The sequence below is a fragment of the Mercenaria mercenaria genome, chromosome 4, assembly GCF_021730395.1.
Source record: "Mercenaria mercenaria strain notata chromosome 4, MADL_Memer_1, whole genome shotgun sequence".
NCBI classification, from domain to species: Eukaryota; Metazoa; Mollusca; class Bivalvia; order Venerida; family Veneridae; genus Mercenaria; species Mercenaria mercenaria.
Window position 1 is genome coordinate 1,331,128 of NC_069364.1, and position 25,191 is coordinate 1,356,318.

General features: G+C 35.2%; 1 protein-coding gene across 1 annotated transcript; it reads right to left on the reverse strand.

The window, feature by feature from the left end:
• Positions 1 to 25,191, reverse strand: LOC128556142 (uncharacterized). The gene is made up of 4 exons (XM_053540106.1): positions 25,080 to 25,191; positions 5,297 to 5,445; positions 4,503 to 4,819; positions 1 to 213 (listed from the first exon to the last, which is right to left on the reverse strand). Exons 2-4 carry the CDS (start codon positions 5,441 to 5,443, stop codon positions 30 to 32), a joined length of 648 nt encoding a protein of 215 aa, XP_053396081.1. The 5' UTR covers positions 5,444 to 5,445; positions 25,080 to 25,191; the 3' UTR covers positions 1 to 29.

The window sequence follows — 25,191 nt, forward strand, 5'->3', positions numbered from 1 at the left end:
CAAATTGCTATTTGATATGAGAACTAAAATCAAGCAAAAAGGTATTCCCGCAAACTTATTCCTTGCCTATAGAACGGTTTTGCAAATGACCGAGGACTTTGGTTAGTTTTTCCCGTGTCACTACGCACAGCTGCTGACACCCTGGTTTGTAAATGCCATCTGACAGTTCCTCTTTGTAGTGTAAAATTTTTTCGCCAATATTCACCATCAAAACTGAAAAGTAAACATGCAGGTATAAATTACAATTTCTGTATAAATGTATTAAGTTTCAAACATGTAGCGTCATATTACGTTCTGCATGAAATAGTCTGTCTCTTGTAGCAGCCATATTACCTCTCCTCTGACTGTGACACGCTATATTGCTGACAAGATCTAATCCTTTATAATTATTAATTCGTTTCCTGAAGGTATGATTATGATGTAACATTCAGCTAACTCTTGTAATAGCATCATAAACTACACGTTTTTACCTTCTATAATAAACAACTGCCGCTTTAAGTACGAAAATTTAATGTGCGTGAAATTAGCCAGAGCAGCCAGAGTAGCCAGAGTTCAGCCAGAGTTTAGCCAGAGTAGCCAGAGTTCAGCCAGAGTTTAGCCAGAGTAGCCAGAGAAGTCAGAACTCTGGTATTCTGGCTAGCCAGAGTAGTCAGAGTTCAGCCAGAGTAGCCAGAGTTCGGCCAGAGAAGTCATAACTCTGGTTATTCTGACTGGCCAGAGTAGCCAGAGTTCATCCAGAGTAGCCAGAACTCTGGTTACTCTGGCTGGCCAGAGTAGCCAGAGTTCAGCAAGAAAAGCCAGAGTTTCTAGCCAGAGTAGCCAGAGTTCAGCCAGAGTTTAGCCAGAGTAGCCAGAGAAGTCAGAACTCTGGTATTCTGGCTAGCCAGAGTAAACAGAGTTCAGGCAGAGTAGCCAGAGTTCAGCCAGATAAGTCATAACTCTGGTTATTCTGGCTGGCCAGAGTAGCCAGAGTTCAGCCAGAGTAGCCAGAGTTCAGCAAGAAAAGCCAGAATTTCTAGGATGTTAAAATGTTCTGGCTTCTCTGGTCAGCCATAGTATCCAGACTAGCCTGAGTCACCTGGATTTTATTTGCTCAGAGTAGCCAGAGTTTCTAGGATTTTAAATGTAGCCAGAGTAACCTGGTTCACAAAACACTTTCCGTCTTAGCTGAGTTTGATTATGAAACTTAATATGTCGTTTCTATCTAAATAGCATGTTTAAACTGAATTTCAAGTTAATTACTATTTTCAAGTGGCTATTTAGAGTAGCCAGAGTAGCCAGAACTCTGGTTACTCTGGAGTAGCCAGAGTAGCCAGAACTCTTGTTACTCTGGCTGGTCAGAGTAGTCAGAGTTCAGCCAGAGTTCAGCCAGAGTAGCCAGAGTTCAGCCATAGTAGCAAGAGTTTCTAGGATTTTAACATGTTCTGACTACTCTGGTCAGCCAGAGTATCCGGAGAAGCCCGAGTCACCAGGATTTCATTTGCTCTGGTTACTTTGGCTGGCCAAAGGTTTTGTGATCAACTTTTGTCTTGACTATCAGATTGAGTCAGGCTCTTTGACTGAACTCAATACTTATTCCATTTTATATTGTAAAGCCTAAAAAATCTTCTCAAGTATCACAAGACCCAGCGTTTAGATACTTTGCAAGAAGCATTGTCAAATACATCTCTTTCAAAATTGTTCAAATCATGGACACCGGAGTCATATTGGATCTTCCTTGGGGCTTTAAGTTTCACATAGAGTAATATATTAAATCATATGAAAATATTCTTATTTCCTTTAGGCCCAGACTATATATATATTGTATGTAGCATGGCCTAGTGAATGCCACTCTTAAAATTGAGCAAATCCTGTCCCCTGATGTCAAAATTGCCCCCGCTTGTGCTAATGAGCTTGCAAAGTCTTACAGGAAAATCCTTTAAAATCTTCTCAAAAGAACTGCAATGACAAGAGTTAAGATAGTTTACATGTTCAAATCAATACCCCAGAATCAAAATGGTTTCTACTTAAGTTTTATATAGAAAAAAAACATGATATACTTACATAGCAAAACTCTTTTTCAGAGCCACAAGGGTAAGAGCTGAAATATTTTGCATGTAAATTAGCAAAATTTATAATGGAGTTCTTTTAAATGAATCACCACCCCAAAGGCAATATTAGTCTCTCTCTGTGGATAATCAATATACTTCTAATCTTATACAATATAAGTTTAAAATTTCCAGAATGCCCAGAATTTAGAGTTAACAATTACAAATTGTGAATTTTTACTATGACTGTCATAACCCACAAGGTCCAGGTAAACGATTCAAGACCTTATTCAGGACCATATGGGTCCTCTTGTTTATATTGATATCATAAACAATTGCAGTGAATTCCATATAACTTTGAGTGTAAAAATAGAATAGCCAGAGTAACCAGAGTTCTGACTTCTCTGGCTACTCTGGCTAAACTCTGGCTGAACTCTGGCTACTCTGGCTAAACTCTGGCTGAACTCTGGCTACTCAAATGTCTTATTTTTTGAAAACTGACACTAAAGCCACCGACAGTTGTTTTGAAGCTCTGAAACATTTTTTTTTATAAAATCAGGGTTTTGTCGCGGTTTATAGCATGAACTGGAAAGAGCAGACTGACATGCGTGTATTATTATTTCTGCTTTTGCAACCATTCCATAAAGAATGAAAAATAATTTGTCCCGACCTTGAACACGTTTTTATTTATTAAATTTGTCTGCATCTAAGGGCTTAAGCCGAGTGCTGCATTTTAGGGCCTCAGTCGAGTGGTTAAGCTCGTTGTCTTTGAATCACTCCCACTCACCGGGGACGTAAATTGTTTCATGTCTGAAACAATGTACGGAGGGGTAACTGTGATCTTCCTCCGTCAACAAACACTAGAAAACTCACCGTAGTGTGTCGGTGTGGCAGTTAACGCAACGAAAATAGAAATAATCTGTATATGCTAAATGAAACAATATTAATCATTGGGTTTGTTAGTGACTTTCTGCGGAAATATATAGGGTACGTTTGATTAATGGGGGTCGTGGCGTTAGCCGAGTCCCTTTATTCATCATACTGACACCACATTTGTCCATGGAGATCACTTATACCTTATATTTGATTTTTTTACCGACCACTTATTTTTAGCCTAGACTGACATGAAAATCTATTGACCCTATATAAAAATATAGGAGGCCGCCATGTGACCACCTTTTATACAATGAAAATGTAGGAATCTTATGGGAGGTTAAACAAGTGGTCCTATATCGCTACCCTGACTTTGAAAAATAACTTTAGTTCGTTTTGAAATAGAACATTTTTTGGTGATGGGAATATGCCAGCAGTTTCCGCTTAATAAATAAGGGTGGGTAAAGAATGTGCGTTTCTTGTGTAGAGGGGTCTAGCTGAGACATAGGACACTAAGACATAATATCAAGAAATAGTATAATATTGGGAAGGTTGAGTTATGTAGGAGTGTGTAGAGGTGAAGCGGGATGTGGATGACACGAAACTAAGAGAAAATATCAAGAAACAGAAGAAACTAAAAGTAAGAAGGTTGGGCTGAGGTGGGGTCAGGTTGGGCTCGGGGTAATGCAAGTGGAAGCTTGAAGAAATTTGGCTGAGGATCACCGAATGAGCATCTGTATGAAATTATTTTGAATTCTGACAATCAGTTTCAGAACAAACGTTTTCCATATAGACGTCGAGAGAAACTTAGCTCCGTCCCAAGGCGGCCATGTTCTTTTTTAACGAAATAAAGTAACTAGACGGTCGAATAAGTTTGAAAACGGATTGATGGTTGAAAGGAGATTTTCAAAATTTTCTTTAACGTTAGATAGACAAATCCCGTCCCGCCTTGAAATAATTTCAAAAATGGACATGTGAACTTTAAGTTTTTGCTATGGCAACAAGAAATCAGCAAGGATGACCTTAATTATTAAGGAATCTAAAAGGGGAACATTTCTGTGAAGTTTATTTTAAATTGGCATATTGGTGTAGGAAGAGAGGTCTTTAAAGAAATAATAGATGGTGGACGGGCGAACGACCTACATCGAACGATATGAGCACTTCATGCTCACCATGCTCACGTGAGGTAAAAATTGTGACACGCTCTCCAAAGCAGGGAATACTATGGGAGTCACACCTATGAAATACATTTCTTTCCGACAAGAGAACTATAACAGTAAGATAATTTTAAAGAACTCTTGAAATATTTTATAAAAGGTATAAATTTTTAAACACGTCCCGTCTTAACAATATTTATAGTATAAGAGTGACAACTTTGAATGTAAAATTTACACATCAAAATGTTAAACACAAAATACAATGTTTTAAGTATTAAAATCATTATTTATTCAAGAAATGCATAATATATACATCGTCTGTATTCACCTCGCGTACAGCTTGGTACTTATCTTAGCACTAATGCATCGAGATTTAAGGTGAACAATCTATTGCATCAAAAGTTAAAGTGGATAATTTAGACAAACGTTTTTACTTGTTACTTACTTTATATGTAATTTTTCTGTTCCAGTAGGCATTATGAAACTAAAATGAAGTATATCCTGTTCCCATTTCTCGTGCTCGCTGACGGCTATTACAGTTTCATTGTATGTTGAAAGTACTAGCGCATTCATGTCTCGAGTTTCCCATTTACCGGTGCTCCTGTTTACATAGTCAGATGTGTAGTTTCCTAGATAGTCTAAATATGTTCTCGTCATTAATGGTCTTGTAGAGCGTGTAGATCTACCTATGTCTCTACGACTACAACCTGGGCCACAGGGACCTTTCCCTAGTACCCACCCTGTAATTAGCTCAATGGTCACCTACAAAAAATGTCAGGAATAATCAAAAAAAATATATATAATACTTGCAAATGAAGCGTAAAGTACTCTTTGCCATGAATTTCTAAATGTGTTAGCTTTTTATATACTACTTTCTTGAGGATCAGAAACATGTAAGACTACCATAATGTGTTATTCGCCTATTTCAAATTATGATTAATTCATATGTAAATAACATTTTTCACGATCTGAATCAAATATATTATAATTATTACAGTGCAACCTCTGTAGAGCATCACCCTTTTGGAGATATAGATATTGGCTGTTATGTAGAGGTTGTTGTTCCGGAGAGGTAAATATGATAGTATATTTCAGCTTAGGGAAATTTTGATGATGTTGTTAAAGACAGGTTTTTGCATAAGAGAGGGTCGCTCTGGAGAGGTTGTACTGTACATATAAGCTGTGCACAATAGCTCGATAATGTCGAGTCAGTTGCAAAAGAAACTATCAAAGTCTAACCATATTTGTGCCGTTGGCTTGTTTGTCCATTTTGTAGCTCATTGATCCACCATAAAACTGTCCTTGCTCAGCTCGTGCATGTTGTTGAAGTACACTGGCCAAGATCACAATTATGATGAGTACGTGCTTTACCATAACTTTTATCATTTCTGAAGAAACGAAAAAAACAGGGAAGATATTTATTGGTCTGTCCGGTAGTAGCCCCATGTCCAGCAATCATAATATTTAGAGGATAAAATATGAGTGTCTTTCTTATACTTAATATATCAAAACAGTTAAAGAAAATGCGAGGCACTGCAGAGAATAAGTGAAATTATTCTCGTTTCGAAATTGTCAGATGTACGGTTATCTTGTTTTGCGGGAATTTAGAAGGGGGTTTTCGTGGTTATTCAGGTGTATTTAGGCGTTACACAGGTGTAGTCGTCACTTGAGGCTATAATTTTGACAGCAATACACATCCTGATGAATCGAGTGTTGAATAGAGGAAACAGGTTGTTTCAGATTTAGAGCAGTTGTTCGACAGCAAATTTACACAGCTAAAGAGGGATTTGACGACAGATTTAGAATGGATAGCAGAAAACACGAGAAAGAAGGTTAGAACTAATAATTCTATTACTTTAAAAAAAACTTGCCAACAGGAAACATTTTCGTTTAACTCAGAGATTCTTAACTTGTTGGCTTCTATTAGAACGGCAGTTGAGCTTAGAGAGGCAAAAAAGGCCTATGAATTTACTGAAGATGCTTCTGACAAAATTTAGCACTGGAATAAATTGATCAGAATCGTTGACAGTTCGCCCGATGGTTGGGCAACCATCCAATAATGTGAATTGTGTGGTATGGCCAGCGACTTCGATGATGACAAGAGAATTCGTAGGGCTGAAGAGAGGGCAAAAAAGAAAATTAAAAAGTACAAAAAGTCTGACAGTCCTTCAAATGTTAATCCTGCTGATCAGTTTTTTCGCAGCTTTCGTGGTAAAAACACTATAACTCAAATGGCGGGAAGATTCGTTCACAGAGGAGAAGAATGCGGGCTGGGAAAACATTTCGCTTCCAGCTGTGCAACTGACATTTCCCAATCAGCACACATGGGCTCCACGCAGGCACCAACCTCCGGTTCGGCAACAACTGTGGCAGAACAATCCAAGAAGTGAAAGCTTGCACTGCGACCATCATGATAAGTATTGGCTTTTATCTGATCCTTATGTAGACTTTTCAAACTTTATTTTTGTGAACATTCGAAAACCAAATTTAAAGTATCTGATTGTTCAGTTAAAGGTAGAATTAAAAATGCAGAAAAGTTTTGGTCAGATGTTATTCAGCCGGACAGTGGTGTCATGACAGTTATTCAAAATGGTTACGTCATTCAATTTATTATCAAACCCCCGATATGTGTTATAAAGATATTAAGTCTGCAATGGAAAATCAGAAATTTTTTGATTCGGCAGTTACTGAATTACTAGAAAAACATTGTATATATGAGGTACCATTTATTCCGCATAATGTTAATCCTCTCTCTGAAGCAGTTAACTCGTCCGGCAAGAAGCGTTTCATTTTGGATTTGAGTATTTGTTATACTTACGTTAAAAAAGAAAGTGTTAAATTCGAGGATTTTAAAATAGCTAAACAGTATATTGTACCTAATGGATACATGTTGATTTATCTAGCGGTTACCACCATATTTCGATAAATCCATCACTCGAACCCACATTGATAAGGGGCAAGTGATTTGAAGTCAGCGACCTTAACCACTCAGCCACGGAGGCCCCCAAAAAGGATTCAAGACAAGTTAATAAGAAAGAACCAATGACTTCAGATATAATTAAAAAGCTTATTTTAAGTTTTGCCTCTTAGAGCAGTTCATTTGCAGAGTTAAGAATCGTATCTTTGTTTGTTCTTATATATGCTGATTTTTTTAGGATCAGTGAAGTTCTAAATTTAAGGAGATCGGACATTACATTTTTTTTGACACGTACTGTCAAATATTTATTTCAAAATCTAAAACGGATGTCTTAAGAGACGGCAATACTGTTGTAATTGCCCGGACAGTTACATTTTCCTGTCCAGTTCGTTTACTCGAAAGATACTTGTCTGAAGCTGACATAAATTCAAAGTCGTCAGAATATGTTTTTAGATCGGTTCAATACTGTAAACAGTCGAAAAAGTATGTGTTAAGGAAGAAAGATAAACCGCTCTCTTATACTGGTGTCAATGACTTGTTCAAGTCTTATTTTGAAATATTAGGTTTGAATCCTGGCTCTTATGGTTTACATTCATTCAGATCCGGTGCAGCATCAGTAAGCGCTAACAATAAAACCTTTGAAAGACTTAAGGCAACGGCATGGGAGGTGGAAATCTGTCTTTGCTAGAGTCGGATATGTTAAAAACTCTTACCGGATCGTTTATAAGTCAGCTGATTAATGAAATATAACGTTTTTAAGTTCTATCTAATGAATTAAGTGATAAGTTGTGTAACTTATTTCAACGCAGATTTTTCTCTGCCTTACCTGCACAGTATTTCCGAATATGAATAGAGACAGTGTTTTGGAATGTTAAGATAGATACACATGTTTTATATGTGGTTTATTATTACACTTAAGCTTGATTATCAAGAACTGTTTTGTTATCATTTACTCTTTGAATTAGTAAAATGAGATTCAAGTTTAAGAAATAAGCTTTATTAAAACAAGACACAATTATCCGTGGGGTGAAATAAGTGGACCCATGAAAAAAGTGGACAGAAGGTCATATGCGCATGCGCTAACTTATATATAGCTAATGGGCGGAGCGCGCTTAATATAACCTCGACTAGTTCGCCGATTGATAATAATCTCTGACTGGACTCGAGCACACAACTATCGCTATTCGCTGGAGCTTTCATGCTGCGCATTATATATAGGTAAAATATAACCGGAAAAACACAGAAACTATTTTTAGACCTTATGATGATATCAATGTCCATCGTATTAAGATAAGTCAGCTATAGAATATTATGCCAATTTATACACGGAAATTTAAATGTCTTGAATCCAGATGATATTTATTTGTTACTGGCTGTTTTTATCAATCGGCGAACCAGTGATTTTAGGTTTTGAGATGTACCCTGAGATTATATTTAGGGCTCTCCGCCCATTAACTATATATACATTAGCACATGCGCACATGACTTGCTGTCTACTTTTATCCATGTCCACCTATTTTACCCTACACCCGGCATAGTAACACTTTGTTTGCATTTGCATGATTAAAGTCGTTTAACACCAAATAATATATGCTGCGTTGATAATAATTTATTTGGTCACTTTATGTGCATACAATGCGATAACTTTTAATTTCTCAAGTCACTTATGCATAAAACAATGAGATAAAGAAGTGTTATGTACACAGTTCGCTGTTCGCAGGATACAAGGCGTCTTATGTAAAAGATCCATTTTTGCAGGATACAGAGTGATAATGCAATATTATGTTCACAGGTCATTACACTTTATAAAGAATACAGGGTGGTAACGCAATGATTTGTTCACAGGTCACTTTATGTAGAATACAAGGTGAGAGTGTTATGTTCAAAAGTTATTTTATGCAGAATACATGATAGTTATGTATTTACATTTTATTTCCGTAATAAGCCATTTCTGGCCCATGAACATTTACAAAACATGTTAACATGTACAATAAATACTAGTATGACATGCAGGTCAGATGGCGAACAGAAACACATACCAAATACTACTAAGCATCAGAACATTATATACAACATTTACAGGGAGAGACAATAATGAGCTATTTATTATTATATAAAAGTATTCAATAGTTGTCTTCTTCTTTCAAATGCTTTATATATATAAGCTGCTAGTGATCTTAGATATGCTGTGTTTTCACTTGTTATTAGTTCTATGAATTTAACAAAATTTGGATGAATTCTGAAATAAGGTTTAATGTATTGTTTTCTAAGATCTTTGTAAAGTTCACATTCACATACGAAATGATATTCATCTTCAAGAGTATTACATATATTGCATTTACGTTCATTGTAAATTGTACTAGGTCTTTTCCAACGTCCAGTTTCCACTTCTAACCTATGTGAAGATAATCGAAGTTTGGTTAAAGCAACTCTGTATTTATAAACATTAACAATATTTAAGTAAGATTTGAAATCAAAACTAGCAATATTGCGATAAACAATGCCCTTGAAGACTCTTCTAATTTTGTATTCCAATTCTGTATGTATATGTCCTTTATTCTTTGCTCGAAATTATATAAAAACAGTTTTTGATTACAATCACCTTGGCTTAGCCATATATCATAAAACCCAGAAGTAGACAATAGTGTCTTAACATTGGAAACCCAGTTTACTTTTCCTAAATCTGACTCTCTTTTCAATAATTTATTAATAACCTTAACATATTTGTTATGAGAAGTGTTGCATATCTTTATCCAATATTTTACTATATCTATTTGTCTTTTAACAGATAAGGGTAATCTACCTAAGTCACCATACACAAAACTGTTTTGAGTGCTAATTTTAACACCAAGTTGTCGTTTGCAAAAATTTAAATGAATTCTCTCAACAGCAGTACCTTTGTTAAAACCCCATACCTCAGACGAATAATTAAGTATTGGCATAATTAGTTTATCAAATAAGTCAAAAATATGATTTAACGGTATATTAGTAAACTTATACATATACTTATTCAACATAAATATAGCTTTCAGTGCTTGACCAGATAACATTTTATCTGTTTCATTATATGCTCCACCAGGAGTAAATATAACCCCTAAGTATTTAAACTTGCTGACTATTTCCAAACGCAGACCGTTATAATAAAAATTTATATTTTCTGGAAGTCTGCCACCTCTTCTAAAAACAACAACTTTTGTTTTTTGTATATTTACCGTTAGTTTCCATTTGCTGCAATAATTATGTAAAATATCTAAAGACTGTTGGAGTCCCTCTGCAGTTTTAGAAAAAAGGACTATGTCATCGGCGTAAAGTAATACACATAGTTTTACCGTGTCCAAATCTATACATTCAGCACCACCTATAATTAGAGTCTCTTCAATATCATTCAAAAACATACTGAAAAGGAAAGGAGATAAACATTCACCTTGACGTACGCCTAAATTACATTCGAATTCGTCACTATAAGTATTCATTAGCTTAACTCTGGATTTTACTGAATTATACATAGCCCTAATAACATTTAGTAATTTGCCTCTAACTCCATACTTGATTAATTTATACCAAAGTATATCTCTAACTATAAAATCAAAGGCTTTTGTAAAATCAATAAAAGCACAATAAAGTATCTCATTATTATTCAGACAATGTGATATCAAACCATTTAAGACGAATATATTATCAGTAGTGCCCATACCCTTCCTAAATCCAGCCTGAGCTTCAATATAAACATTGTAATTTTCGGCCCATTTATTCAGTCTGTTGTTAATAATACGTGTGAAAAGCTTTCCGAGTGCACTCAAAAGAGTAATACCTCGATAATTGTTTGGGTCATTAGGACTGCCATTCTTAAAAATAGGTACTATAAGCCCTTCACTCCAAGACTCCGGGAAATGCCCGTGTTCGATACAACTATTATAAAGACATGATAAGTAAGGTAATAAAGAAGAAATACCATGTTTGAAAAATTCATTTATCAAATTATCTACACCTGCACTAGAATTATTTTTTAATTGTTTAACAGCAAAAAATATCTCCTCATCCTCTATTCTTACATCCAGCTCTTCAAACATAACCTGCATTTCACCATTTAAAAATCTATCAGTAAAATATAAAATATCTTCGTATGGTTGATAAAAAGCATCTTCAGGGTTATTAATAGCTTTAAAGTACCTGGCAAATTCATTAGCCGACAATGTATTTGTTTTAACATAAGCTGCATCTTTTAACATTTTCCAATAAGCCCTTGCATTATCTTTTCTAGCGTTTAAAAAGGAATTTGTGTAGTTTTCTCTGTATTTGTAACGCTTATTTCTAATAGTGCGTTCATACACAGATCGTGCATTACACATATTCCGCCTGTTTTCATTTGACTTATTTAATCGATATTCATTTAAGCAATGATAAAAAATATTCCTCTTTAACATACATTCTTCATCGAACTATTTGTTAGCATTATTAAAACCAGATACATTTTGAGATGGGGCAGATTTAATCTCTTGTCTAAATAATGGGTCACATACTTCGCCCATAAGTGACAAAAAATTAGCTAGGTTATTATCTATTTGCTCACAATTCTCCACATTTTCAAGATCCGAGCAAAGATTACGTAATGTATTTTTAACATTTTCTGTATTCAAAGAATCTTTATATTTCTGACTCTTATTTCCGTCCCACTTGTATTATAGACACATCTGTAAGATTTGTATATCTTTATGGCTATTTACCATGTTTCGACGAATAGATACACCAAAATTAATTACACAGTGGTCTGAGAGTATATTTGGTTCTGAAACTTCGAAATACTCAAAATTGTCAAATAACGTTTGGCTTGCAATCACATAATCTATTAATCTACTACCCATAGGCCCAACATATGTACACTTACCAATAGACCGGTCTCTACCAACCCTACCATTAACAATTCTCAATCCTGTTTGTTTTAAAAAATCAAGTAAAAGCGTGCCATACTGATTTGTACCGTAGTCTTGTGATGACCGCGCACACTCAATGTCTGATATATAATCCTCCGGCAGAAAATTTGTGTGATCATCAACGAAGTCTAATTCTAAATAATCATTTAACTGGCCAATTCTACTATTTAAATCTCCAAGAACAATAAATCTGCATTTACTGTTACATGAACTTTGGATTTTTGACATGGTCATCGAAATTCTATCATATATATCAGTATCAATGAAAACTTCCCTTGAACTACCTTTCGGTACATTATAACACAAACATATATATACATCATATTGTGAACTAAATAAACTCCTATCCACTTTTAGCCACACTATATCATCATTTTCGGTACAGTAGAGTGAGACAAAATTAGAAAGCTCATTTTTGATAAAACAGGCAAGACCGCCAGACTCACGTTTGGTATGAACACTTTTCTCTGTACGATGCAAATTATATAATTGAAATCCATCAACTGTCATTTCATGCAAATCATTAGACCAAGTTTCTGTAAAGAAAACAAAATCATTATTTGCGAATAAGTGTTTCAATTCTTTTGACTCCAGTTTATTAACGTTTTTGCTGATCAGGCATTGTATATTCAACAATGCACATCTAATTGTATGCCCCTCCCGTATATCCTATTGTCCACGGTTTTGTGACTGCGTTATGTTCACATGTTGCTTTTTTAGAATACACGGTGATAATGAGATGTTTGGTACATACTTCCCTTGGACACAGATTCTTTTTGTCGAATATAAGCTAAAACCTTGCCTTGACATATGCAGGTCACTTATATCGTGACGATACTGCCGTTATTATTATTATACCACATTTATATAGCACTCTTTTCATGCACTTGTACACGTTCAAAAGTGCTTTACAGAATAAATTGCAAAAATACAAACAAATACGTATACAAAGATAATGCATTCCACATTAACAAAAATCATGAATGAGAACAAGTATAATTTAAAAAAAAAAAAAAAAAAAAAAAAAAAAAAAAAAAAAAAACAGGATAAAAAAAAAAATAAATGTATCGGTCAGTTAACAAAATATTGTACAAAGAAGTGGGTTTTGAGCAGGCTTTTGAAAGCAGCTAGCGTGTCAGCTTCCCTGATCTTGACAGGAAGAGAGTTCCAAAGCTTTGGAGCAGTGCACGAAAAGCTGCGATTGCCATACATCATGGTATTAGATTTTGGCATAACCAGTGACCAGTGTCTTGCGATCTTAGGGTCCTGACCGGTTTATACACTTCTAGCATATCCCTAATATAGGCAGGGGACTGATTGTGTAACGCCTTAAAGGTGTGGGTCAGAACCTTGTACTGCACCCTGTATTTCACTGGCAACCAGTGAAGCTCCTTCAGACCCACGGGTTTAGTGTACATGATATAGTTCTTTGGACCAAGCACTGATCCCTGGGGCACACTGTATTCTATCAACGTAGGCGTCGACAACTCACCATCAACGCATACAGTTTGATAGCGGTCACTAAGATATGATGACATCCATGCAAGTGCTTTGTCTGTGACTCCAAAATGATGTTCGAGCCGGTGTAACAGTGTTTGGTGATCAATCGTGTCGAAAGCCGCAGAAAGATCGAGTAGCACGAGGACTGTTACAGAATTTTGATCGAGAGATGTGAGGATGTCATTCTGTACCTTTATCAAAGCCGACTCAGTTGAACTTATTCAAACAAGTTATTCTATAAAAAGGGTATAATGTGGAGTTGTGAGCTTGCAGAGTGATTGATGATAGCACTGACTTTTAGTGCACTGATTATGTAAATTTGTCTGTACGGGTGACAACTTTGAATTATGTGCCTACGTTTCATTATATGATAACCAAGTTTATAGAGGTACGGTAATAACCTTTTGGTTATGTCCCTAGGTTTTATGTTGAATGCACGGGTGATATCCTTATGTTATGTGTCCAGGCTGCTTTATGTGGAACGCACGTGTGATATCTTTCGGAGTTATGTGCCAAGTTTCCGTTATGTTGTACGCATGTGTTATATCCTTATGTTATGTGTCCAGGTTGCTCTATGTGGAACGCACAGGAGATACCTTTCGGGTTAAGTGCCCAGGCTGCGTTGTATTAAAACTTGTTGTACGCATGGGTGATATCCTTCGGGTTATGTGCCCAGGAAACGTTGTATTAAAACTTGTTCTACGCACGGTTGATATTCTTCGGGTTATGTGCCCAGGCTGCGTTGTATTAAAACTTGTTGTACGCACGGGTGATATACTTCGAGTTATGTGCCCAGGCTGCGTTGTATTAAAACTTGTTGTACGCACGAGTGATATCTTTCGGATTATGTGCCCAGGCAGCGTTGTATTAAAACTTGTTGTACGCACGGTTAATATCCTTCGGGTTATGTGCCCAGGCAGCGTTGTATTAAAACTTGTTGTACGCACGGGTGATATCCTTCGGGTTATGTGCCCAGGCAGCGTTGTATTAAAACTTGTTGTACGCACGGGTGATATCCTTCGGGTTATGTGCCAAGGCTGCGTTGTATTAAAACTTGCTGTATGCACGGGTGATATCCTTCGAGTTATGTGCCCAGGCAGCGTTGTATTAAAACTTGTTGTACGCACGGGTGATATCCTTCGGGTTATGTGCCCAGGCTGCGTTGTATTAAAAATCGTTGTACGCACGGGTGATATCCTTCGGGTTATGTGCCCAGGCTGCGTTGTATTAAAACTTGTTGTACGCACGGGTGATATCCTTCGGGTTATGTGCCCAGGCTGCGTTGTATTAAAACTTGTTGTATGCACGGGTGATATCCTTCGGGTTATGTGCCCAGGCTGCGTTATATTAAAACTTGTTGTACCCACGGGTGATATCCTTCGGGTTATGTGCCCAGGCTGCGTTGCATTAAAACTTGTGGCCCGACCCTATTGCTATAATTCAATTGATTGTTAATATCCATATGTTGCTGTAATGATATAAATACATGTATTATAAGCAATAAAATATGTTTAAACTAACTTGTTGTACGCACGGTTGATATCCTTCGGGTTATGTGCCCAGGCTTCGTTATGTTTTACGCACGGGTGATTTCCTTATGGGTTATGTGCCCAGGTTGCGTTATGTTTAATACACGGCTGATAAGTTTTTGGTTATGTGCCCAGGTTGCATTAGGTGATTCGCATGGGTGATAGCTATCTGGTTATGTGCCTAGGCTGCGTTATGTGGAACAGACGGATCATAAACTTCTAGTAATGTGCCCAGGCTGTGTTATATGGAAAAAATTGATGACATGTCCAGTTAACAAGATGGTTTTGGAGATGCATGGATCTGAAGTTGACGAAAGAATAGAGTGATTGTGGCTTAGTTACGGTGAGATGTCATTCCAATTCTGCCTGTTCGAGATAAGTATTCTAAACTTCATTTTTGTGGTGAGCAAAGTATACATGAATCGATTGTCTTAATAATTTATTTCTATTCATTCATTTATTTCTTTATTTTCCTTAAACTGTTTAGTACACAGTTATGCTTTCACTGAATTGTTTTAGACAAACACATTTAAATTATTAATTTCACTTCGAATACAACAAAAAGAACACATTTGTTTCGATAGTTATATCAGTATGACAGTAATGCTTTCTTTATAGCTTTTAGAATATACTGATGATTATATTATAACACGTGTACTTTTTGATGACATCATATTGATTAACATTTCAATATTTTAGAACTGAATGGACAGATTTGATGTAAAATAGTACTAACCTGGATTAGATTCTGGATGTAGAGGAGGGCATGATAACTGCAGTTGCGGTTAAGAATGTTACAGTTACAAGTCTTCAAATTAGCATCAGATGTTAAGATGGTATTGTATGTTATTTGGTATTTCTTGATAATTTTTCCCTCTTTGTTGTGTGTGTGTGTGTTCGGGTTTAACGTCTTTTTCAACAATTTTTCAGTCATATAAACGACGGTGTCTACTTGTAGCAGTGAGCACAATGCCCAACTTTATAGTGCTGCCTCACTGGAATATCATGCCGTAGACACGTGGCATGATACCCTACCCGGTCACATTATACTGACACCGGGCTGACCAGTCCTAGCACTATCCCCTTAATGCTGAGCGCCAAGCGAGGAAGCTGCTAGTACCATTTTTTTACGTCTTTGGTATGACGCGGCCGGGGATCGAACCCACGACCTCGGCCGCGTCATACCAAAGACGTAAAAACAATGGTACTATCAGCTTCCTCGCTTGCCGCTCAGCATTAAGGGGATAGTGCTAGGACTGGTCAGCCCGGTGTCAGTATAATGTGACTGGATGGGGTATCATGCCACGTGTCTACGGCATGATATTCCAGTGAGGCAGCACTATAAAGTTGGGCATTGTGCTCACTGCTACAAGTAGACACCGTCGTTTATATGACTGAAAAATTGTTGAAAAAGACGTTAAACCCGAACACACACACACACAACAAAGAGGAAAAAATTATCAAGAAATACCAAATAACATACAATACCATCTTAACATCTGATGCTAATTGAACTTGATATTTGCTGTCAAAATACATAGTCTAAACCTATACTGTATCTGTTTTTTTTTCTTTCTTTTTTTCTTCTGATAATTAAGATTAGAGAATAATTGATTTACTCACAGCGTAAGTGTGAGTAAGTGAAATTATTCCCGTTTTGAAATTGTCAGGCTGTACGGTAATTTATTGATCTTGTTTGGCGGGAATTTAGAACGGATTTTTCGTGGTTAGTCGGGTATTTTTATTTCTTTTATTAACCTTTATAATTCAAGACATTTCGACCAACGTCTCCAATACTTAAAACAAGGTCTGCGTCAGAGCTTTATTACAGTAGTGTACTGCATACTCATTTATATACTCTATTCAATAATAGTGGAACCTGGAACGTCAATGTTGTTTCCATATTGACGTTTAAATTTCATATCGAGTGCGTGACATCAATTGTGACCTCATTTTCAGTTTTACACAGGCTAAGGAAAAATATTTAGATATTTTATATAATACAAGGGATGATTCAAAAGTAATTTCACTGCGTCCATGGTGCGCTAATTCATAATATTAATAAAAATCAATCGAAATGTACAAAATCAATTCTGATAATATGGTAAAATGTTCATTTCCGATGTTTTTTGTTATTATTTTTTTTGGTTAAAAATGCATATAAAATAAAAAAAGATACCACTGACGTTATGTCGCCGCACGCTTAACTATTATTGGTTTCATTGATAAAACTGTCATAGGCAGCCAGTGATCTTTATCAAAATAACGCGCAAGATCATATGAAATTTTTTACAACGTGACATCTCGTATCTCTGCCGTCCGCTGTTGAAATTTTATTGACGTCACACCGCCCGTTGAAAATATCTATGCAATGTTCTCGCTTGATAACGCTGAGAGAAACTATGCCGATGTATTACCCCAGTCACACATACGTCGTGGATGGCTACGTCTAGGTACGGATAGAAACGTTGTAATCCGTATCGATCCGTACCTGAACAGTACCGTAAAGTAGTAATCCGTTTCAATCCGTATCAATCCGTACGGCTCCGGTACGGATCGATACGGATTATTACGTATATATCCGTAGCTAGACGTAGCTATCCGCGCCGTATGTGTGACTGGGGTATTAGACAAAAAATCGCAGCGCGCTGTTCTCCATCGTTGTTTCAAATTAGGAAAGTCTCGGTTAGAGGTCACACAGGCTATAGATAACACATATGGGTCGTAAACAGTGAACCGGGGGGCTTGTATACAGCATGTAAAAAGGGATTTTCATTTTATTCAAAGTAATAGTATGTTGATGCTTTCCGTAAATGGGTGAACAGACATGAGCGGTGTGTAGAAAATCAAGGACGATACTTTTAAAAGGAATGGATATTGATAGCAGGCAGTAAGAAACGTCGTCTAGGACTTTAATAACCCGTTTATGTCGATATCGTTGAAGCTTTGAAACATATCTAATCAACATTTTCAGACATTTTTGTAAACAGATAAAGGTACTTCGTTTTGCATTTTTTGTTTATTTCATTTCATTATACACGATTTTATACATATGTGACAGAGCATGAGATTTTGGGTCCAAATGCAATTTTGGTCAAAAATGGGGTTTTGGGCTAATCTGACAGACTGACCCGTTCTGAGTAAAAATCTTCAATTTGACAACAAAAATCAGTCGTTGTCATGGAGATATTACCACTTTTCGGACACCATGTTTTTGTCTAACAGTATCAAAATTGAGGCAGTATATCTTAATAATGACACCATATTTAAATAATATCAAGATAAAATACATGATAAAATAATAAAAGCAACATGCAATTAATGGAATGTATTTCTTTTTGTCTCTTTCTTTCATGTAGTATAAAAATATTTATGTTCTAAAAATCGTTTCTATAGCAACACTGTTGTTTAACCTCTTTTTTAACAGTTTTTTGATGAATCTGGCAATAAATTACATAGAATGTGAAATAAAAACACAATTAACTTTTTCTAGTGTGCTAACAGTTTACAGACAACTGTTTTATGACATTCTTTTGAACAAGATACAGAAATCATTTGATATCAAATTAGACAACATCCCAAAAACTAGGACATTAATCTTATTATTATAGACACTTTATCTATTAAACAGTAAGAAAGAATATCAGGCAAGAAAATATAATTATTAGACTGTTATTATCAACTGTGAGTTTGCTAAAATTTCAAAAGACTTAGATTACTGATCAGTGAATCATTACCATGGCAAAGATGTGGTATTTTCTTACAAAAATACTAACATTACCATGGCAACAATGTGGTATTTTCTTACAAAAATACTAACATTTTTGGCAGTTTCTTTGTAATAAATTGAATATTGGAAGTGTTTTTCCATATATTTACATCAAAAGCTGTCTGTTTTCTTATTTAAAAGTAAGAGAGTAGACATCATTCCGTGAAAATTAATGTAATATGGTTTGAGAAATACATAATTTTCAGATACACCTCTCTCAGTTACAACTATTGCCATTTTAAGGCAGGCTTGTGTAATAACATAGTGCTTTGTTGATGCAATTATTACATATGAAAATATATTCACTAACATAATACAGCTTAACATATAAACAAGAAAGATGTTGTTTACATATGATGATATCCAAAATAATTTAAAAGTTAAATTAATGTTACCATGGCAACAATACACTATTTTCTTAAAATAGTAGTTTTTTGTAAATTTTCCAGAAAGAATCAGAACATTCATTTAGCATCTGTTCAGTATACATTTGTTTTACACCACAAATGGTCAATTATGATCATTTATAAAAAACAAACATCATTTTATGTAATATAACTTGTCTTTCAGAACTACATATTTTCCTGATATGCCTACCTGCATTACAGCTCTGCCATTTTATGACAGATTTGTGTTATGACATGTTTTGTTGATGGTTACACATAAAATATATTTTCTTGCAGAACATAGTCTGATTAGCAGAATATAAAGAAGACACATGCTGTCTACATAATCAAACAAATCTAAATTTAAGTCAAATTTGTGTTACCATGGCAACTCACAATGTTTTGCAAAAAAATAGCTATTTCTGCAAAGGTCATGTCATGTAAAAATATCTTTTAACACAATTATAACCATGGATTAACATGATTAATTCTTGAAATAAAATATATTATATTCAGCCAGTAACAAATACTTTCTGCTATATTGGTAGTTTTCTGCCATTTCTGGAAAAATCCTTCCTACACTCACACTGGCAAGGCAGTTTTTATTGTAAAAATGTTTCCTCCAAAGGTTGTGCTTTAATGTCACACATGTTTAGTTTTGAAACAACTAGGATTCATTCAACAGACATGTCTTAGTATTTCATGCATGCAGTTTTGGAAAATTTATGTTAAATTCTGTATTGTTAGAACAATTAAGATAGTGCTTCTCAAACAACTTAACAGCTGTCATGACATCAAAACACTACTTTTACCCAATATTTCTCACAGCTGACTAAGTTTTACTTTTTCTTGAAACACATTTGTAATTTGAACTAGAATTTTTAACTTTTTCAGGTCATGAGGGCAGGAAACATGACATTATTTGTTCAATATGGAGTTATTTGCTCATATCAGTATTTGTGACATGCACTCTATTCCACAGGCATGATTTCAGCTGGATGATCAGTAGAACATATTAATTCCTTCTGTTTCATTCCCATTTACATATTCATAGTTCTTTCATCTCTGCAAAACAAAAATTCATCAACATTAGAACTTCATTTTAATAAGATTAGTATAAGGTTACAGAATATAAGACTGTAAAGCATCTTTTTAAGCTTAAGAGAGTCTTTTTGTTAAAAGCTGACTGAAAGCAGATTTGATAAGTATAAACTCATCCAAGAATCTTACAGTATTCATGCAGAAAAAGTAGCTTTTCAAGAATACATAAACTAGCTAAGATTCCTACAGACTAGACATACAATTCATGCAATCAAACTTAATGTAAACACAAATACTGTAAAAATAATTTTGAAAATATGAAAAAATACGTACATGATATATTCAATTATTGTATGTCATTACTTATTCACTTCTTAATATATTACACATATTTGTTGAATGGGTCTATAATCAAAATCATTTCTCTTAAAATGTTATGAATGAAATAGATCATTTATGTTTATGCTACTTTAATGTCTTTATCTTTCTTAGAATAGCAGTATAGTAAGTGTAAAAATGTAAGAAGAAATTTACAAACCCCCATAAAATCCAGCTTGTTGTGTATAGACCTTCCTGGAAAATAATTTCACTGTTTAAGGTCATTGCATCAAGCCAAACAATCCTCAGTGGTTGATCTGTAAAATGAAAAAAAATACTGAAAAAGGCTGAAATGTGAGATAAAAATGCCCTGGGCAGTTAGCTCAGTACTTATTTAGCACAAAGACTTCTATAAAAAGAGTAATAGGTTTGAATTCCTGGCAAGGCTTTCAAAACAGAATGTATCTAAAGTTTATTTATTTTGCTAAGTGGTTTTTAGTCACTTGCCAAGAACAGTACAAAATGGTGAGGAATCCAGAAATAATGGCCAAGTGAACAGTATGCAAATTTAACATGAAAAGCTTTGGAAAAAAAACTGTCTCTTTCCAAGTAAAAACAATATTTATGCCTTGTAGAAGTTTTATGTATGGACTGATTTGACATTACATGTAAGAAATTAGTGGTTGAAGCTGACAATAGATGTGTTTCAACTATTCTTAATCAGTCACTTTCATGGCATGGCTATATTTATAAAATGATCAGGGCTTTAACTTTAATATGTAACTAAACATTATGACTGACTGTTGTAATTTTGTCTGGCACCAGAGTCACAAGGTCTTCTTGTAATTGTCTTGCATACAGATTCTACTGAGTAAGAGTCAAAACCGATTTAAAAAAAGTTGAATTCATGGCAGATTCAGTAAATAAAATATAGTCTACAATATATTGACACTTGTAAATAAAATGTGAACTGCGCTAAATCTACCTCGAATCTGTCATTAGTGTCAAATCCGGGCTATTTTTGGAAAAGATATCGGACAAAACTGTCGATATGAACTCAAATAATATTTTTAATACTACATATCGCTTAAATACTTACTTACCTTGAGATTTGCTAACTGTCATTCTTTATACAATCGAAATAAATCATCAAATAATTGTTTTTGGTAGTTTCATTTTCCCCGCGACCTTCGATGTTTACAAATGGCGTGTCGATTCAAAGGGCGATAAATTATCAATCATTTAAATTTTTTAAAGAAACGGAATTGCAAAACACGGAAATGTTAATAAATGTCACTTCATTTTTTCTTGTGGCAAGGTAGAGTATTATTGAAAACAAGAAATGCATTAATTGCCGCGAACACGTGGTAACGTCCAGCATTTTTTTTGTGACCTAACTTTAATCGATGTTTTCTCAAATGACGTAACGCCGAATTTGGACCCAAAATGGCATGGTGCGTCACATATAGTGACATTACTTTTTATCAACCCTCGTACTTTTAAGTGTTGTATGCCAGATTCGCACAATATTTCCGCTGTTGAACTCGTGCATATTTCTCGATACAAATCTAATAACCTGTAAATGGTATTGCTTTACTTCAATCTCACGACATCAAGTATGCGATAATACTTGTTTCTACTCACCGTTTAGTTACAAAACGAACCGGAAACGTCAATTGTTTTCCGCACTGACGTCCGAATTTCATATAGCCATTATTGAGTGCATGAGGTCATGTTATTTTTCTCGTTGCGTTATATGTTTATTTACGCCAGTATTGTCAGATTTATTAAGGCTATTGAACATTTAACAAAAAAAAAAAAAAAAAAAAAAAACTAGCACGAAGAGATTCGGGCCTGCTCGAGAATTGAGTTTTACGGTAACGCAAGTATATTTAAAGTAGTAAATCCTGTTTTCTTTGAGCTCGCTTAAGGCTTCAAATCATGTTTAACTTTTAAAAAATACAAAGAAACTTTTAATATTTTATCAAATGATGCAATCACATGCATTCCTGTATGTTTTATCCTGATTGACATTGCAGGTAAAATTTTGCAGACCTGAACATTCTATTCATTATAGATGATTTGTGAATGCTCCAACTTTACAGTTGAGAAAAAACAAAACTTATACGAAAACTAGTTTGGTAAGTTGATTTTTGTTGCTTTTTTGGTAGTGGTGTTGGGGTGACTTTTGACATTAGTTAAAGACCTAGCTGTCTCACCAAACTTTGTTTTATCCACTAGCGGGCACATCCACCGACCTTCCGTACTTCACACTTTTTTCTGCTTATAGCTGATTGATTTCGATCAAACCAAGCTGTATTTACAAAATTCAAACCACCAGTCTTTGTATTCGGTGTTTTTAACTCCGATATGTGCAGACATTTAATAAATACCACCTGATGATCAATCTTAATATGCTTTTTTTCTGATATTTTATCGTTTCCCGTCTGTCATACACACAATCACTCTAAACATCACTAGCTTCATTTTAAAATCATACATTTTCATTTTGTTAATACAGACCAACTGCACATAGAGACTAAGCCAAGTTTTATATTTACATTTGTTTGTGAGTGGAAGTCACTTCGTTCATTTGATTAAGTCATACGAGCCCCTGTGGGGAAAAGTAATATGTGACAAGTGTTACCATAATAATATACTTGATATTTAGAAAACAGAGAACACCTAAATATCTTAATTTAAACGAAAAATTGAAGGTATTGTCTATGTTTTATGTCGAATCAAAATATCAAACTTTTGTACGGGTATTCATAGTATTTGTAAAATGTTCTCAAATCAGTTAGTTGAAGTATTTACCCCACACAGAATAATCTTTTTGATAAAGGGCCACTGAAGAAACCTTTGTGTAAAAATGACATTAAATTGAGCCGGTGTAATGAAGTATTTCGACCCCCATAGAATAACGACCACCCGGTCATTATTCTATAGAAAATATGACTCCTTTCCTGTAAAATATTGACTCCCCTTATAAAAAACTGACTCCCTTTGAAAACTCTATAGAATAACGACCCCCTGGTCATTATTCTATAGAAAAACTGACCCCTCCAAGTAAAATACTGACTCCCTAAAGATGACTCCCTTCGAATCTCATAGAATAACGACCCCGGTTATTATTCTATAGAAAAAGTGACTCCTTCCATGTAAAATACTCACTGTCGAAATTACTACATTCGAACTCTCATACAATATCGACTCCCGGACATTATTCTATTTAAAAAAGTTACTCTTTCCGTGTAAAACACCGGCTCCTAAAAAGACTTTCGACGATAATATCTATTAAAAAGTGATCTCCACCAAACCTAACTGACAATTTTACTAGATCTACAACTCTAATACCCTCCATTGCCAATAGTAACATTTTGATTGTACTACTATTACTGGTGCCGCTACTTCTATTGCTATTACTACATGTACTTCTTCTTCTTCTACTACTACTACTACTACTACTACTTCTACTACTACTACTACAACTGCTGCTACTGATACTACTATACCTGCTTCCACTAATACGTCTTGTACATCTACCTCTTCTTCTCCTGCTGCTGTTGTTGCTGTCACTTATTCCTCTGCTGCTGCTGCTGCTGCTGCTGCTGCTGCTACTGCAACTGCCACTACCACTGCCACTACTACTACTACTACTACTACTACTACTACTTCTATTACTACTTTCTATTGTTGCCGCTACCGTACTTTACTGCCACTGCTAAGTATTGCAACTTCTATTAATACTAAGTTCTATGCTAGCAGTTTCTTGTGCAGTTTTCTTCTGAAGATTACTTCATACCGAAATTTGCAGGGATTATTGACACTGGCGTGTTTTGTGAACGTATTGTGAATTATTATTTTCCTGAAAAAAATGTATACACCAAGACACAGCGTCTAGAAATAGAATCCCTTTTCCCGTTGCGGAATGCTCTGATTTCTGTGTCAAGTGATGGTATCTGGGGCTAATGGTCAAACGGAAGGACGGACGGACGGACAAGGGCAAATCTATATGCCTACCTCCCCCGAGTGGGGGCATAAAATGCAGTAATTAGGCCTTAGATAATTGAGTTATCACTAAATTTGACCAAATGACCGGGGGTCGTTGATTTATGGGAGTCAATATTCTTCGTGAGGTTCAGTTTACTTCACGTGGGGGAGTCATAGTACTATGATCTGGAGGTCATAATACTATGACCGGGGGGTCACTTTTTCTATAGAATAATGACCGGGGGGTCATTATTCTATGGGGGTCGAAATACTTCATTACACCGGCAGTTTCACATGAAGATTTTTAACGTCTCCGATACACAATATAGAAAAAAAAATGATCACGCGTTTTGCCTTCTTTTGACCATTCTGATCAATTTAAACCATCTTTGCAAAGCGTTATTCAAGGAACATTTGAATGATTGTTTTTTTAAATCATGCCAACAGTTTCTGACCATTTTTTTTTAAATAAAGTTCCCATTATATAATATAAAGCACTTGAGCATTAAGGTTTTGATCAACTCTATCATTAATATTACACATAGCTTAAATAGTCATTTAATTTTGTTTTAAGAAATGTTATAAAACAAACAATTTACTAAGTGCAAACACTGAATATATAATACTAGTTAATTTACCTTTTTTTGCTAAAACCTGATATATAATCCAAAATGCATGTTTTTCAATGTGATGTTTTATCTAGACTGTCATATTTTCAGCCAATGTATTGACAATCCTGTGATACCGGGG